This window comes from Lactuca virosa, chromosome 4, assembly GCF_052849685.1.
Source record: "Lactuca virosa cultivar CGN04683 chromosome 4, Lactuca_virosa_CGN04683_v6, whole genome shotgun sequence".
In the NCBI taxonomy this organism is placed as follows: Eukaryota; Viridiplantae; Streptophyta; class Magnoliopsida; order Asterales; family Asteraceae; genus Lactuca; species Lactuca virosa.
In genome coordinates this window covers 263,318,353-263,335,112 of record NC_136429.1, presented here as the reverse complement: position 1 = coordinate 263,335,112, position 16,760 = coordinate 263,318,353, and the positions used below count along the sequence as shown (strand labels likewise).

The 16,760-nt window shown below is 36.2% G+C and overlaps 1 protein-coding gene and 1 pseudogene across 1 annotated transcript; both read left to right on the top strand.

Moving 5' to 3' along the window:
- The first annotated feature begins 305 nt into the window (after window positions 1-305).
- Window positions 306-1,189, top strand: LOC145105860 (uncharacterized; annotated as a pseudogene).
- A 13,076-nt stretch (window positions 1,190-14,265) lies between these two features.
- On the top strand, window positions 14,266-16,760 carry LOC145108240 (plant intracellular Ras-group-related LRR protein 7-like). Its single transcript, XM_079045258.1, has 9 exons — window positions 14,266-14,593; window positions 15,054-15,123; window positions 15,237-15,283; window positions 15,419-15,527; window positions 15,696-15,781; window positions 15,930-16,020; window positions 16,105-16,190; window positions 16,260-16,346; window positions 16,500-16,760. Exons 1-9 carry the CDS (start codon window positions 14,495-14,497, stop codon window positions 16,608-16,610), a joined length of 786 nt encoding a protein of 261 aa, XP_078901384.1. The 5' UTR covers window positions 14,266-14,494; the 3' UTR covers window positions 16,611-16,760.

Sequence of the window (16,760 nt, the reverse complement as noted above, 5' to 3'; positions counted from 1 at the left end):
AACAAAAAAATATGAAGATATTTAATTTATAATAACAAAAAATAGGAGGATATTTAATTTCTAAAAATAATATAATATACATATTTATTTTAGGAAAGAATTAGATATCTCGTAGGGGCGGTTATTTTTATTACCCCTATATATATAATTGCGCCCTTTTTTTTTTTTCAAAATTAGCAGAAACTACAAATCTCCTCCTCTCTTCAATCTTCTTCACTAAGAATAACCCTAAAAAAATTATCTACTCTCTGTTCCTTTGGGTCGAGTCTGGTGATTTGCGGACCTATTTCCTTCAGTTTGATCAAATGGCAGAGAGAAAGGTGTTGAATAAGTACTATCCCCCGGATTTTGATCCTGCGAAAATTCCAAGAATGCCCAAAAATCAACAAATGAAGGTCAGAATGATGCTTCCGATGAGCATTCGCTGCACACTTGCGGCAACTATATTTACAGAGGCACAAAGTTCAATTCACCCAAGGAAGAGGTGATTGGAGAAACGTATCTTGGGATTAAGATATTCAGGTTTTATTTCAAATGCACCCAATGTGCAGCCGAGATTACCATTAAAACAGACTCACAAAACTCCGATTATGTTGTTGAGTCTGGTGCCACAAGGAATTATGAGCATTGGCGTGCAGAGGATGAGGTAAAGGAGGAGCAACGGAGAAGAGATGCTAAAGAGATCGGAGATCCCATGAAGTCCTCGGAGAATAGAAGAATTGATTCAAACAGACATATGAAAATACTTTCTGCTCTGGATGAAATCAAGTCTATGAATTCCAGACATGCAAATCTAACCCTAGATGCAATTCTTGAAGCCTTGCAGCGATCATCTCCATTACAGCAGGAGGACAAGCTTCAAGAAGAGGATCAAACCCTTATAAAATCCATCTTCCATGGATCAAGAAAGTTTAAGAAGAGGAGGGTTTCTGAGAGCCTAACAAATTACTTGACAAAAACCAGTATTGATCATGACACATTGAATAAAAGAGAAGATCGAAGGGGTTTGAGAAGTTTTGTTTTCAAGTCTTCAGCAGTGAAGTTTTCTGTTGTGAAGAAGCCATTAGAGGCTGGAAGTGCAAAAACACAAGCAAATGAAAAGGAGCAAGAAGATGATAAAGCCAAAAATACAAGTAATGCATTGGGATCATTATGCCAACAGTATGACAATGATGATGATGAAGAGTAATCTTTATGCCAAACATCACGAGTAGAAACACATGCAAGTAAAAGTGTAAGCATCATTAATACTCAATTGGAAGTCAATTTCGAATTGTAAATATGCTCTGATACCAATTTATGCATGTTTACTTGTTAACGGATTTGGTTTATTAGTACCATTTTATTTTATTTTTTGTAGGTTTATTGCTTTTCTACTTCAAGATCTTTTTTCCTGGAAAGCTAATTGATCTCATAGCTACTACTTAAAGCTTAAAACTCAATTTTTTCTTTTACATGTCATTATCCTTGAGTTTCGTTAGCTATGTAATAGTTTTGCTGTTAGAGGAAATCTATAAAATGGGCTTGTAATGGGTCAAGCATTTGTGGATTAAATAGTTAGGTTGCCCATATTTCAAAAATCTCAATGTATTTTAGATGAAATTCTTGGCTTGATTTGGGTTAGAATTTTATTTGCATTAGGCAGCTACACAAAATGGTAGTGATGGAGGCAAACATACCCCAAGTCGGAGACATCAATGTTGGGGAAGGACACACAAAGGATCAGGAAATCCTGTTGGAATTCTACTATGTGTGTATTTGTTTTGGGTAAGACAGAATTCTTTTAGGTTTCAGCTATTGTGTGTGTGTTTTGTTTTTAATGCGTGTATAAGAGCGACTATGGTGGAAAGTGGAGGATTGTGGCGATGGAAGGTGGTGATTAAGGGGATAGGAGAAGGGATATGAAAGGGTGGGTGGTTATGGTGGCCCTATAATTTAATATTAACATAAATTGTAATTAAACATTAAAAAAGATAAAGATAATAAATAGTAGTATAAAAGATAATATTAGTTTTTGGTTTTGTGGTTATCTTGGCACCTTGCTTAGTTTGCCGGTTCAAAATAAATAAATAAAATAGTATAAAAATAATTTTTAATAGTCAGCAACCAACCAATGAATAGAAACAATAAGGATCATCAAGAAAAAAAAAAGTTTAGGACTAAACTTATGATGTTCTGTAAACTACAATATTAATGTAATTTATTTTTGGTGATAAAATTAAGAGCAAATTACACTTTTGGCCCTGAGGTACACACATTTTTTTATGTTTGGTCCTGTTTTTAGAAAATTGATGTCGTTGATCTTCATGGTAGCAAAACCCATAATATTTTGTCCTTCCTTTTCTTAGGGCGTGTTCGGCACGGAGCGTTTGACTAAACGCTCCATTTTGAACAGAAAGTCTCGTTCGACACTACAAGCTTCTAGCGTTTAGTTTAAACAAAATGCTTCAAATCCAAATGTTACTTCATGTAGCGTTTAACAAAACGCTACAAGCTACAAGCTACCCGCTACCCTTTACAAGCTACCCGCTACCAGCTAATTTTGCCGAACACGCCCTTAGTGACCATCTAACCCCCTCCATTAAATGATTGTAAAAAGACAAAATTACCTATGTTTGTCATTTTTTTGCTCTTTTTCCCCCTAATTTATTGCATATTATGAAAAATAAAGACCAAATCTATAAATACTCTAAAAACTTCTTTAATAGCCAATACCACATCAAGTCTTCTTCTTCCACCTTTGTCTTCACTCGCCACAGTCGACCACGTCCTCCCTTTACCATCTTCGGCGACCACCTCCTCTAAACCAAATCACCTCCCTCATTTTCCTACCACCACTACACCACCACCCCTCTCACTCAAAAGTAAGAACCTACCACCGAACACTATCTCTCCCTCTTTTTCTTGATCACAAATTTTGATGAAATTTCTCTCTCTCTCTCTCTCCCTCCCTCTCTCTCTCTCTCTCTCCTACAAACAATGACGATTCTCTCCCCCATTTCTCTATGTCACTTACAAATGGCGATAATCCTCTCTCTCTCTCTCTCTCTCTCTCTCGACGATTTGTAAACCATAAGGACAATTTATGTAATTGTCTTAATTTTATTTTTGTGATAAAATGAAGATCAAATTATAGTTTTGGACCTTGAAATATGTACAGTCTTCATGTTTCGTCTTACTTTTGGAAAATTGTGTTTTTGACCCTCATGGTTGCAAAATCCATCACATTTGGTCTTTTTTCGATCACCATCTTAACCCCTTCCGTTAAATGAATGTAAAATGAAAAAATTACACATGTTTTATTAGTTTCTAGTTTTTTTCCCCTAATTTATTACATATTCGAAAACATAGGAACCAATTCTACAAATACTCTAAAAGCTTATTTTTAAGAGTTAAATAACCACATCAAGTCTTCATTTTTCACCTCCACCTTCACTCGCCACAGTGGACTAGGTCCTCCGATCACCATCTTCGACGATCACCTGCTCTAAACCATACCGCTTCCCTCATTCTCCCACCGCTATAAACCTCTTCCCCTCTCACTCAAAAGTAGGAACCTACCACTGACCGCTATCTCCCCTTAATTTTCCAGATCACCATTTTCAACGACAATTCTCTGCCCTTTCTCTTTGTTACCTACAAACAATGATGATTCACTCAGTCACCAAAAAACAATGACGATTTTGTCTCATCTCTATCAACCACCTATTTGTTGGAGATAGTGTCTAAGTCCATAACTATATTTGGTATGTACTTGACCCGACCCGGCATGGTCCATTTGGGTTGCACTTCACCCGAACAATTTACGGATAATCTTTTGAGAATAGTATAAGTTATGATTTATTAATATATTATAAGTTCTAATATACTAATATAAAATCATATTATTTAATTAGTGTTGATCTATAATTAATTTAGAATTAATTTAGAGATCAAAAGTATGACTAATTAAATATGGGCTCTTGTATTTATATAGTGTGGGCTAATGCTTATCTGGAATGGGCTAGGCTTGCATGGAAAGTCCATGGATACTCCATGGAGCTTTAACCCATGGATCTCATGGAAATGAAAAGACATGGGTATTAGGGTTTACATGAATGTAACCCTAATCCACCACACTATATAAAGGAGGCTTTGGTTCTTGAAATCACACGAGTTGTGGTGAGTAAAGTAAGAGGGCCGATTTTAAGAAGGTGATTACTATTCTCTCAAAGTTCCAAGTTTGTGGTGATTTGTGATTTCCATTTGAGGCATCCACACTATTGGTGCTAGGCTCTAAAACTCCAAGCAATCAACTACAACTACAAGGTAAGTAATTCTACTAGCTTTATTTGATTCAAGTTTCCCATGTCATGCTAGATAGGATAAGAACCTTGGAAAAATAATTATTTGCATGTATCATAGTCAAACATAGATCCAAGGTTTCTAGGGTTGCATGTACACCATAGGAGTGTTAGAATGCTCAAAAACCCATCAGTGGTATCAGAGCCTGGTTTGTTTATTTGATACTTGATGCAAAAAAAAAAAAAAAAAAAAAACTTGAAAATCGAAGTTTTGTTCAAAAGCTCGTATCAAAATTTCAAGTTTTGTATATGTACTTACGATTCTTGAAATTTTTGATATGAACATTCATAAACATATGAGTTTAGAACATCATAGAAATTATGTGCTAATAATTGATTAGATTAATTCTTGATCTTTATGTGTTTTAATGGAGTCCATAACTAGTTCTTAAGTTATGGATAACCAAAAGTCACATTTATAAATAACCATTAAAAGAACACATAGGTTACAAAAAAAATGAAGAGTCTTCATTTTTAATAACCACTAACTCATAAGTTATGAGAAATGAAAAGTTTTGAAAGTTTACAAAACTTGCTCTCAAGTTTTGGAACATGTAAAGTCATATTAAAAACTTTAGTTCCAACCCCTAGAATTTTAAAAGTTAAAATTCAACCCTTATACTTTATAATATTATAAGTTAATAATATATATATATATATATATATATATATATATGTATAAGATCAAGTCGTCTTACCGCTAGTACGCCTCATTCACGAAGCCGGTCTATAAGGGGGGTATAAGGTTGTTGCCTATAAAATGGCAACTTAATGGGTGTCCACTCTCACCCACCGCTTCCTTGATCGGTGGAGGGTCGTTAGCCGAACGGGTAGGACAATGACTTATAAATTCTCATTAAAAGTATAATGATAATACTAAAGTAACTAAACTTTATTGAATTCCCAATCTTAGTTATTTTAGGAAAATGTGAATAAGGTGCTAATCCATGAAATTACACTTTACACTTTGTTTAAGTCGTTAGTGGAGCGTGTGTGGTTAACCGGCACACTAACTTGAACTTAACAAGGTAGGTAAAGGGTGACTTAATGTTTATCATAGTATCGATGGAGCGTGTGTGGTTAACCGGCACATCGATTGAGGGGTAATACATTAAGGGTACCAAGTAATTTGCATGGTTACTTCACACCTTGTTTTGTGATCCTCGGCATCCCAGTCACAAAACTTGAAGGGCACACTCGAGATTGAAACATGCCATTGAAGAAAGTTCAATGAATCTCAAAGAATCTAGAAGTTTCTAAACCAATTAAAACCTAATTAAATATTTCGTTTTTCATGATGGAAATTGGTGAATCGTTATTCACCTACCTTCAAATATCTTATAGCTTAGATTACGTCATCCCTCTTCTAAGTTATAAAATATTGTGTTGGGTCCTAGCCTTAATATTACATTTGGGTGTTTTGTTAAGGACTATCTCTATATCTAATCTAATCTATTCCCTCTTCTTTTCAGATGTCTTCCAATAACAATGCTTCTGGCTCAAACCCTACTGGCTCCTTCTCTCTCATGAATCTTTGTGGGAGAGTCATCTTTGATGGGTCCAACTTTACAGATTGGATCAGAAACATCAGGATGGTCACTCGGTATGAGAACAAAGAATATGTTCTCGACAAGGAGCTGAAGGTACCCGAGCCAACTGCTACTCCTGAAGAGCTTGCTGAATATGAGGTACATGAAAGAGATGCTACAAAAGTGGCATGCATCATGATGGCCACCATGACAGCCGAGCTCCAAAAGTCCTATGAGGACTATTATCCTTTTGAGATGCACCAGGACTTGATGGACCGCTACCATCAAAGTGTTCGTCAAGAGCGATATGAAATAATCTCCTCCATGATAACAACCCGAATGAAGGATGGTGAACCCATCACGGGCCACATGCAGAAAATGCAAAGGTATGTGGACCGTTTACTGAAGTTGAATATGAACTTCCCTGAGGAGTTAGCAATAGACATCATTTTGCACTCCTTGCCATCGTGTTATGATCAATTCTGCATGACATATCAAATGAACAAGGAAGAAGTCACCCTCAGCAAACTTCAAGGACTCTTGAAGACCGCCGAAAGTGGTCTAAAGGGTAAGTCGGTTGTTACTACTCCTACTCCTACTCCAACTGCGGCCAATGTCTTGGCAATCGGGCATGGCAAATGGAAGAAGAGAAAGAACCCTTCTAAGGGTACCAAGGGTAAGACCCTTGAAGGCTCCTCTTCAAGCAAAACCAAGAAAGGTTTTGTCACTCCTTCTGTTAACCCTAATGAGGCTGAATGCTTCTATTGCCATGAAAAGTCGCACCGGAAGCGAAACTGCCCAAAGTACCAGCAAGATTTGAAGGATGGGAAAGTAAAACCCAACCATGCAGGTATATACACTATATTGTCTAATAACTCACCTCATTCTAAGTCTTGGGTCCTTGATACAGGTTGTGGTATTCACATATGTTGTGATTTGCAGGGACTAAAAAGAAGTGAGAATGTGGAGCAGGGAAAGATAAACTTGATCATGGGAAACAGGAAAGCTTCACCTGTCACCAAGATAGGAGTTTATTCCTTAGTGCTAAATAGTGGGTTTACATTAGATTTGAATAAATGTTATTATTCGCCAGAAATGGCAAGAAATGTTATTTCCTTTCATGCATTGTATAAACAAGGTTTTACCTTTTATTTTGATAATAATAATGGTAGTATTGATGCTTTCTTTAATAATGTTCTTTATTTTAAAGCATTACCTTGTGATGGCGTGTATGAAACTGTATCTGTTGTAGATAATCTAGGAAATAATGTATTGTGTATTAACTCTTCCACTAGCTTAGATAAAGCATCCTTATGGCATTGTCGTCTTGGACATGTAAGCAAGAAACGCATAGGCCAACTCCAAAAGGATGGAGTCTTGGAGTCATTTGACCTAAAGTCAGATGATAGTTGTGAATCTTGTTTGCTTGGTAAAATGACAAAGTCACCTTTTACTGGCACTTGTGCTAGGGGTGAAGGTTTGTTGGACCTCATACACATGGATGTGTGTGGACCCTTCAGAACCGCCACAAGAGATGCTAATCGGTTCTATGTGACTTTTACTAATGATTTTAGGAGATATGGATATGTCTACCTAATCAAGCATAAGTCAGAAACCTTTGAGAAATTCAAAGAGTTTAAGCAAGAAGTGGAGAATCAGTTGGGCAGGAACATTAAGATGCTTCGATCCGATCGTGGTGGTGAGTATCTTAGTACTGAGTTCCTTGACTATCTTAAGGAATGTAGGATTGTCTCACAATTGACACCTCCTAGGACACCACAGTTGAATGGTGTAGCTGAGAGGCGCAATCGGACCTTGTTGGACATGGTTCGTTCCATGATGAGTCGAGCTTCGCTACCAATCTCATTTTGGGGGTATGCCTTAGAGACTGCCGCTCATATCCTTAATCTAGTCCCTACAAAGAAGGTTGCCAAAACACCTCACGAGGTGTGGACTGGAAAAGTTCCCAATCTAGACCACATCAAGATTTGGGGTTGCGAGGCTTTCGTGAGACGCGAGACTCACGATAAGCTCGAACCCCGAAGCAAAAGGTGTATTTTCATCGGCTACCCACAGAAATCCTTTGGTTACATCTTCTACAGACCCAATGATAATGTGGTCTTTGTAGGAAGAATAGGGCTCTTTCGAGAGAGAGAATTCATGAGCCAAGGAGACAGTGGGAGGCAAATTGACCTTGAGGAAATTCAAGAGTCAAGTGGTGAAGGAACCTCAAACCCTAGCCCTCAACCTGAGGAGGAAACTCCTGTTGAGCCGACTGAAGAATCTATACCTCTGAGGCGTTCCACCAGAGTTAGGAATGCACCTGAGCATTATTATGGTTTTCATATTACTGCAGAAGGTGAGACACTTATCAGTGATAACACACTGGTAAATCTGGATGAGCCTAACAGCTACACGGAAGCCATGGCAGGCCCTGAGGCTGCTAAATGGAAAGAGGCTATGGATAGCGAGATACAGTCCATGTATGACAATCAAGTTTGGAACTTGGTTGACAATGTACCTGATCGTAAGATAGTTGGGTGCAAATGGATCTTCAAGAAGAAGACCGACATGGATGGTAATGTACACACTTATAAGGCACGACTGGTTGCAAAGGGTTATTCTCAAACTCCGGGAGTTGAATATGATGAGACCTTTTCACCAGTGGCCAAGATTAAGTCTATTAGGGTTCTGTTAGCCATTGCTGCATTTCATGATTATGAAATATGGCAAATGGATGTCAAAACCGCTTTCCTTAATGGAAACTTGGCTGAAGATGGTTACATGGTTCAGCCAGAGGGTTTTGTCAGTACAGAGTACCCCAGTAGAGTGTGTAAGCTCGAGAAATCCATTTATGGATTAAAACAGGCACCTCGCAGATGGAATCTTTGCTTTGATGAGAAAGTCAAAGAATTTGGCTTTTCAAGAAGTGAAGATGAATCTTGTGTCTATATCAAGGCTAGTGGGAGTATAGTCAGCTTTTTGGTACTGTATGTGGATGACATACTACTCATAGGAAATGACATCCCAACCCTGCAGGAAGTAAAGTCCTGGCTTGGGAAGTGTTTCGCTATGAAGGACTTGGAGAAGCTGCCTATATCCTAGGGATAAGGATTTTGAGAAACAGCAGTAAAAGACTAATTGGACTTAGTCAAAGCACCTATGTGGACAAAGTGTTGAAAAGGTTCAACATGCATAACTCCAAGAAAGGAGAGTTACCCATCCAGAGTAACGCCAGATTGAGTAAGACACAAAGCCCTAGTACTGAGGCTGAGATAGCAGAAATGAGTCGAATACCTTATGCTTCAGCTGTAGGATCGATCATGTATGCTATGACGTGTACTCGACCTGATGTAGCCTTTGCTTTGAGCATGGTTAGCAGGTATCAGGGGAACCCTGGCAAGGCATACTGGACTGCGGTACAGAATATCCTCAAGTACCTACGGAGGACTAAGGATTGGGTCCTTACCCTCGGTGGCAGTGAGGACTTGAGAGTTGTAGGGTACAGTGATGCTAGCTTTCAGACTGACAGGGATAATTTCCGCTCTCAGTCGGACTGGGTCTTTACTCTAAACGGAGGGGCAATTACTTGGAAAAGTTCCAAGCAGGAGACAGTGGCTGATTCCACTTGTGAATCAGAGTATATAGCAGCAAGCGAGGCTGAAAAGGAGGCTATATGGCTAAAGAATTTCATCGGAGACCTTGGAGTTGTACCAGCTATAAAGGAGCCAATGGAGATTTTCTGTGACAGCAATAGTGCGGTTGCCTTAACCAAGGAACCAAGAGATCATGGGAGATCAAGACACATTGACAGAAAATATCACTTCATCAGACATCGAATAAAAGAAGGAATCCTCGTGGCAAAGAGGGTATCATCGGATGAGAACCCAACAGATCCCCTCACGAAGGGACTGACTTGGGCTAAGCATCTCCAGCATGCTCGGAGCATAGGGCTGAAGGATGATATTAGTTTTAGTAGTTAGATAATCTTGAAATTTGTAAAATGTAATTGACATTTGATGATAAATAAAAGCTGTTATTTATGAGTAAAGTGTTGCTATCTCTTGTCAATCGTTTACTATTATTTCTTTTTGCATGTTTTGACTTCCAGAATAATTATGTTATGGTTTATATCATATTATTCAAACTCTCCACAGTCGGTCATATGTTGGAAGTAGATATGAATCAAGACTGTCATGGGTTGGCTTGTAGAGGTCTAAGATGTTAGACAAAGTGGGGCTACAACACTCATGAGTGCTCATAAGTTCTGAGTATTGGATTCAACCCACGCTCACTTGTATCACTTCATGGAATTTATCTCGAGTGATCGTGAGACGGTAATATCATATAAGTCTTCAAACCTAGAGATATGATTTGTTGCCTATGAGTTGGTTATGCATTGATTGCACGAAAACGCATTGGTAACTCGATGTTATAAACCGTGCTTTTGTGTGTAATTCAACAAGTAGTAGAGCAAACATATGAGTCAAAGTTTATCTGTTCCTTCTAGAATTAGAAGCGATATCTGGGCCCCTCGATGATTTTGTTTTGACCTATATACCGGGCCCGGTTAGAACTAAATTGATGTGTTCAGTTAAGTTCTATGTCAAACAAATCGGAAATCGGGAAACAAATGCTGGACAATAAGCAAGACCATGTTCCATGTATTTGTCCGGCTGATATCTAGAACAGAGGATTATATGATCACTTATCTAAAATGGCGCTTCATAGTTCAACAGAGTTTTAAGAGCTACGATTGCTGATCGGTTCCTGAAGTCATACTTGCAACTATAGTTATTAGACTTATCCAAGTGGGAGACTGTTGGAGATAGTGTCTAAGTCCATAACTATATTTGGTATGTACTTGACCCGACCCGACATGGTCCATTTGGGTTGCACTTCACCCGAACAATTTACGGATAATCTTTTGAGAATAGTATAAGTTATGATTTATTAATATATTATAAGTTCTAATATACTAATATAAAATCATATTATTTAATTAGTGTTGATCTATAATTAATTTAGAATTAATTTAGAGATCAAAAGTATGACTAATTAAATATGGGCTCTTGTATTTATATAGTGTGAGCTAATGCTTATTTGGAATGGGCTAGGCTTGCATGGAAAGTCCATGGATACTCCATGGAGCTTTAACCCATGGATCTCATGGAAATGAAAAGACATGGGTATTAGGGTTTACATGGATGTAACCCTAATCCACCACACTATATAAAGGAGGCTTTGGTTCTTGAAATAACACTAGTTGATGTGTGTAAACTAAGAGGGCCGATTTCAAGAAGTTTGTGACTATTCTCTCAAGTTTCCAAGTTTGTGATGATTTGTGACTTCCATTTGAGGCATCCACATTATTGGTGCTAGGCTCTCAAACTCCAATCAATCAACTACTACTACAAGGTAAGTAATTCTACTAGTTTTATTTGATTCAAGTACCCCATGCCATGCTAGTTAGAATGCTCAAAACCCATCACTATTTGGAAACAAACACACACACATTCTTTCTTTCTTTCTTTCTTTCTCTCTCTCTCTCTCTCTCTCTCTCTCTCTCTCTCTCTCTCTCTCTCATTTGCAACCAGTACAACTCTCCCTCTATTTGTTACATGAAAAAACCCATCATTTTCTCCCCTTCTCTTTACCGATGAGCACTACCGACGACTACTCTTTCTCTGGCGGTAATGTTGGAGGCGATGATACCCTACTTGATGAGTTCAATGACAACGGGTGGGGTGGGACATGTGGGGTCCCATCTAATAAATTATAATAACAAAACAATTATAATTAAGAAAATTAGCAAATCAGTAAATGGTAAAAAAAAAACAAGCGCAATGTAGTTATTTCAACAAAATTTAAGGAATAAGACAAACGAAAACCGCCTTAAGGACTAAAGTTGATGAATTTGGAAACTATGTGGATCTCTGCCTATCAATATTTCAAAATTAGCACCAAACTCGCCGAAAGTTGCATACGCTAGTGAGCCAAACTGTAATTTACTCTAAAGATAATTGAAATTATATTTCGATTGTAATTATCATTCGGTAACTATCCATATCGAATCAAATTTATTATAGGAGAAAAAGACAAATATGTCTAATCCTTTCGACCATTTTCTAAGAAATAATAATTTTTTTGCCAAATCTCCTAAATAGACATTGTTTTTGTATATGACATCTACGAGGGTCGACCAACTGGATTCTACTGAACAATCGAAACATGTTCTACTAGAACATTATCTACCATATACAAATATATAACACTTCAAAATTTTTGAATAACCCTTTTCAAGTGTTCCATATCATTATCATCGACTATAACATACTTCAGTGTAAGATGTTAGGAAGATAATATTATATTAAACATGTCTTCACTTTTATCAAATTTAATAAATCAGTTAAATTAGCTCTAGACCGTAATTTTTAACAAAAATCCTAAAATATATGCATTCACCATTTTTCAATTGTCATGAACCACCGATACTAACAAATACAAAATACTCATCTGTAAAATTTGAAGTCATGTTTTTTTTTCTTAGAGAACGGATAGCAAACATACAAATTTGTGTTGGATATTTTTATTTTATGAAAGTAAATCTTATGAAATAACCATTACTTCTTTCTCTTAATTTACTATATGGATACATATGTCAAATTTTATAGTACGGATGTTAGATTTTGCAGTAAGGATGACATAAAAGTGATAGTATGGATGACAAAAAAGTACAATTTTTTTAATACAAAACAATCTTTTCTAGATGTCACTTGCAAAATCGTTGATGACATTTGAGAAATCATTTTTCGTATATGGTATCTGTCACTTCGCAAATGCCATTTGAGAAATAGGCTTTCCTTAATTCATTTCGTATATGTCATCTGCAAAATCGCTGATGACATTTTAGAAAATCCTTTTCACATATGGATATGGTACCTGTCGCTTCGCAAATGCCATTTGAGAAATAAGCATCAAATGATTTTGTAAATGTTTTCTATGAAATCCTCCCTTAAAAATCCCTTCGATTTTTCCCATTTAAATATTTACTATATTTCGCATCTGACTTTTAATTTTGTAAATGTTATCTACGAAATTGATGATTGTTTTTAAGATTTCACAATTTTTTTATTATTTCTTTTAAAATAATTAATAGAATTAGACATATATGTTTTTTTCAAGGTTGTGAAAATCGTTCGGCGGTAGTTGGACGGTCGTCTAACGTTAAGCGATTAATCGGATTAAACTGTGATTAATCGGAGACTCTAAATTATTAATAAATATATTTAAAAAATTAATATATCTTAAAAAAAAGTATTTGAAAACTTTAAATTTTAAAATTTTAAAATTTTGAAAATTTTAGTATAATATTTTAAAAAATGAAAACTTAAAAATTTGAAAATTTAAAATTTTGATGTAATATTTGAAAATTTGAAAATTTTTAAATATTTCTCGCCTATGACCGCCAATGACCGTCAAGGGCCGCCAAGCCCGAATTTGACCGATTTTGAGTTTTGACCAATTTCCATCATGCCCGAATTTGACCGATTTTAATCAATTTTCGCCAAGCGATTAATCGGTCGCCAAGACCACTATTATCCTAGGAATATCACTTTGAGAGAGGTGATCCACTCTTTCTATGCAAGGAGAGGAACAACAAACACATTTGGAGGCAAAATTCATTCCAAACCTGGGAAAACTGCTATCAACAGCAATGACATTCTTAATTAGTCTTAGTTTCCACAAAAAAACACCCATTTTCAAGGGCAACCATTTGTTCCAAAGATTTTCATAAAGAGATCTCTAGCCAGTCTCTTCTTTTGAGAGGACAACTCAATCAACTCGGCGGATCCCCTCTTGTCAAAATACTGAAAGCGAGAGTGAAGCATGTGTTTCGTTTACATTCTAACTATTTTACCATAGTTAAGAGAGTCAAGACGATCTTCCTTTTCTTTTGCCCTAAGCCCCAGTCATCCGTGGAGCCTTTTCATATCATAGCGAGGCCTCCTCTTTTTCGATGACTTAGGAGGGAAATTCTCTTCTCGCAATTAAGAGTCAGTGAATGACATCCCATTCTACGAGTTTACTTACGACTGGAGTAAGCATATAGTCAAAAAAGTCCAGAGAAGCTTTTCAAATAGGATTCGAACCTACGCCCGACTAGTCAGTTACCAGCCGACCGCTCTACCACTGAGCTTAAAATAAAAAAAGAGGTTTTCCGGTGATTAAGGTAAGGCATTGGGTCGAAACCACTGGTTTTTTCTTTTTTTTTTTTTAATGTTCCAAATGACAAATGTTATAATTTTTTTAAACGAAAAAAAGGTTAAATTAAAATTATTGAGACTTGCTCATTGCGTCAGTTTGGCGCTTCATGTGGACCATGTTATTACTGTGCGCGCCATATCATCGGCGCAAAACCCAACCCGATCAAAAGTCTTCGCCATTTTCGTCATCATTTGCATCGCCATAAACGTCTTCTTCTACTTCTTCAACCCACTTCGAACGACTCCACTTTCTCAAACCTATAAAATTCCTAGTTAGTTTGACTTGTCCTTGCGATTAATATTCCTCCGAGCAAATTACAAGCCCTTTCCGTTGCGATTAATCAGACGGCGGATAATGGGATGTTTTGCCAGCAAGAGTGCTGATTCCAAATCCAGCCGCCTCTCTAGATGGCGTGCAACTGGCATTGTAGCGTTACGCGACGGAAAATTGAAGGTATTTACCCTTTAAATTCAAAACTAAACATTGAATCCCCAAAATTCACTTTCTAGTTATGTTGTATGATTTTTGTGTTCGGATTTTGCAAATTATCTTTAAAATTGAAACTTTTATGTTGATAAACATAGGGAAGTTGTGCAGGAAAGTAGTTATGTGCGATTAAATGAAGTATTGTCAATCTAAAGTAATAATACAAACAACACATCATCCACCATTACCAAAAAATGGTAGTTTATGTGCTATTACATTCACACAGAAATTGGGTTTTGGGTTATGGGAAGTGAAATAAACAGAAAAAAAGCTAAATAAACAGGGGATTCTCTCTATTTTAATTACTGTTTGGTTGTCTGTCTTAGTGGAGGGGTTTGCTGATTATGATTTGGAACATGGATTCAAAGAATCAAACCATGGGGTATAATGTTTAATGTTTTAACTTGGTGTTATATGTGTGAAACAGTCATTTCCAGATGATGTTCTAGAGCTGGACAAATCTGTAAGGACACTTGATCTAACACACAACAAATTAGGTAATTATCTCGTTTTTTAACTAATCATTAAGTTCCTCAATAACATGTATTTGATTTTAATCAGACATTTTGTTTCCAATATACTCACCATATCTATCTTGTGGCTAATGCAGTTGATGTCCCAGAGCAGATCAGCAAACTAATCAATATGCAGAGGCTGGTATAAACTCAACATTTGCATCATTATATCTGTATTTTCTTATAATTTGGAATTTGTAAAAAGTATGTGAATCTTATTAGCTTTCTTTTAACATTTAAGATTTTAAGATCTGACATAGTTGCACCTTGTTTTCAGATTTTGGCAAATAATGTACTTGAGCGTCTTCCAATGAATCTTGGGAAACTCAAGTCTTTAAAATTTATCATACTCGATGGAAATAAACTTACCAAATTGCCAGATGAAGGTATTTTCCTTATTCACTAAAGCCAAATAGTTTTATAAATCAACCATGTCATTTATATATGTATGCATGTGTTGGAAATTTGGTTTCAAATGTCATATATCTTAATTCCTTTTTTGCTGATATTCTTAAAATCTTTTGGTGTTTTTACAAAATGTTTTATGTGTTCAGTGGGCCAATTGGTGAAACTTGAGCGGTTATCTATTTCTAGCAACCTGTTAGCCAGTCTTCCTGAAACCATTGGAAGCTTGAGGAATGTAAGTGAATGCATATATATATATATATATATATATATATATATATATATATATATATATATATATATATATCAATCTTTTTAGGAATGTAATCTACTTTAATGTCATATTTCTGTTGTAAATTCATTACAATTATCAAAAAATGCAGTTGTTGCTACTAAACGTCTCGAATAATAAACTAAAGTCTCTTCCAGAATCTGTTGGGAGCTGCTTTTCTCTAGAAGAGCTACAAGCAAATGGTATTCTTTTTTTTATTTTTTAACTAAGTTTGCAAATATTATGTCTTTTAATTTATTAATTTCATGGTTTGTTTTTTGGCTCAGAAAATTCCATTGAAGAACTTCCCACTTCGGTTTGCAGTCTGATTCATCTGAAATCACTTTGCTTAGACCATAACAATTTGAAACAGGTAGCTTATAAGTGGGTCCCATCTCAAACTTAATGGGAAAATTAATATATTTTTTTTATTATATTGCAGATTCCTCCAAGTTTATTGAAAGAATGCAAGGTTCTGCAGAATATTTCATTGCATGGTAATCCCATATCTATGGATCAGTTCCAGCAGGTAAACTTCAACTTTCATTTTTCTGATTCTGTTCGGTTGGATGGAATGGAATAGCAAAAGAACGGAATGGAATGAATCATTACATTGCATGATCGTATTCTGTAACCACAAAAAAATGTTAAAATGTTTAATGAAATAGCATTTGGTGTTCAGATGGAAGGATTTGAAGAGTTTGAAGATAGAAGGAAAAAGAAATTCGACAAGCAAATAGATTCAAATGTGATGATCAGTTCTAAAGGTCTTGATGAGGGCGTTGACCTATGAACCATGGTCAATTGGCTTTGATTTGTTCTATTTGTGTTTGCTGTAAGTTATTATAATGAGAATGCTACTGTTGTTTATAAAAGTGTGGAGTCTAAGATGCTTAGTAAATATGAATATAACTTTGGATAAATTAATCAAATTTGTTGTAAA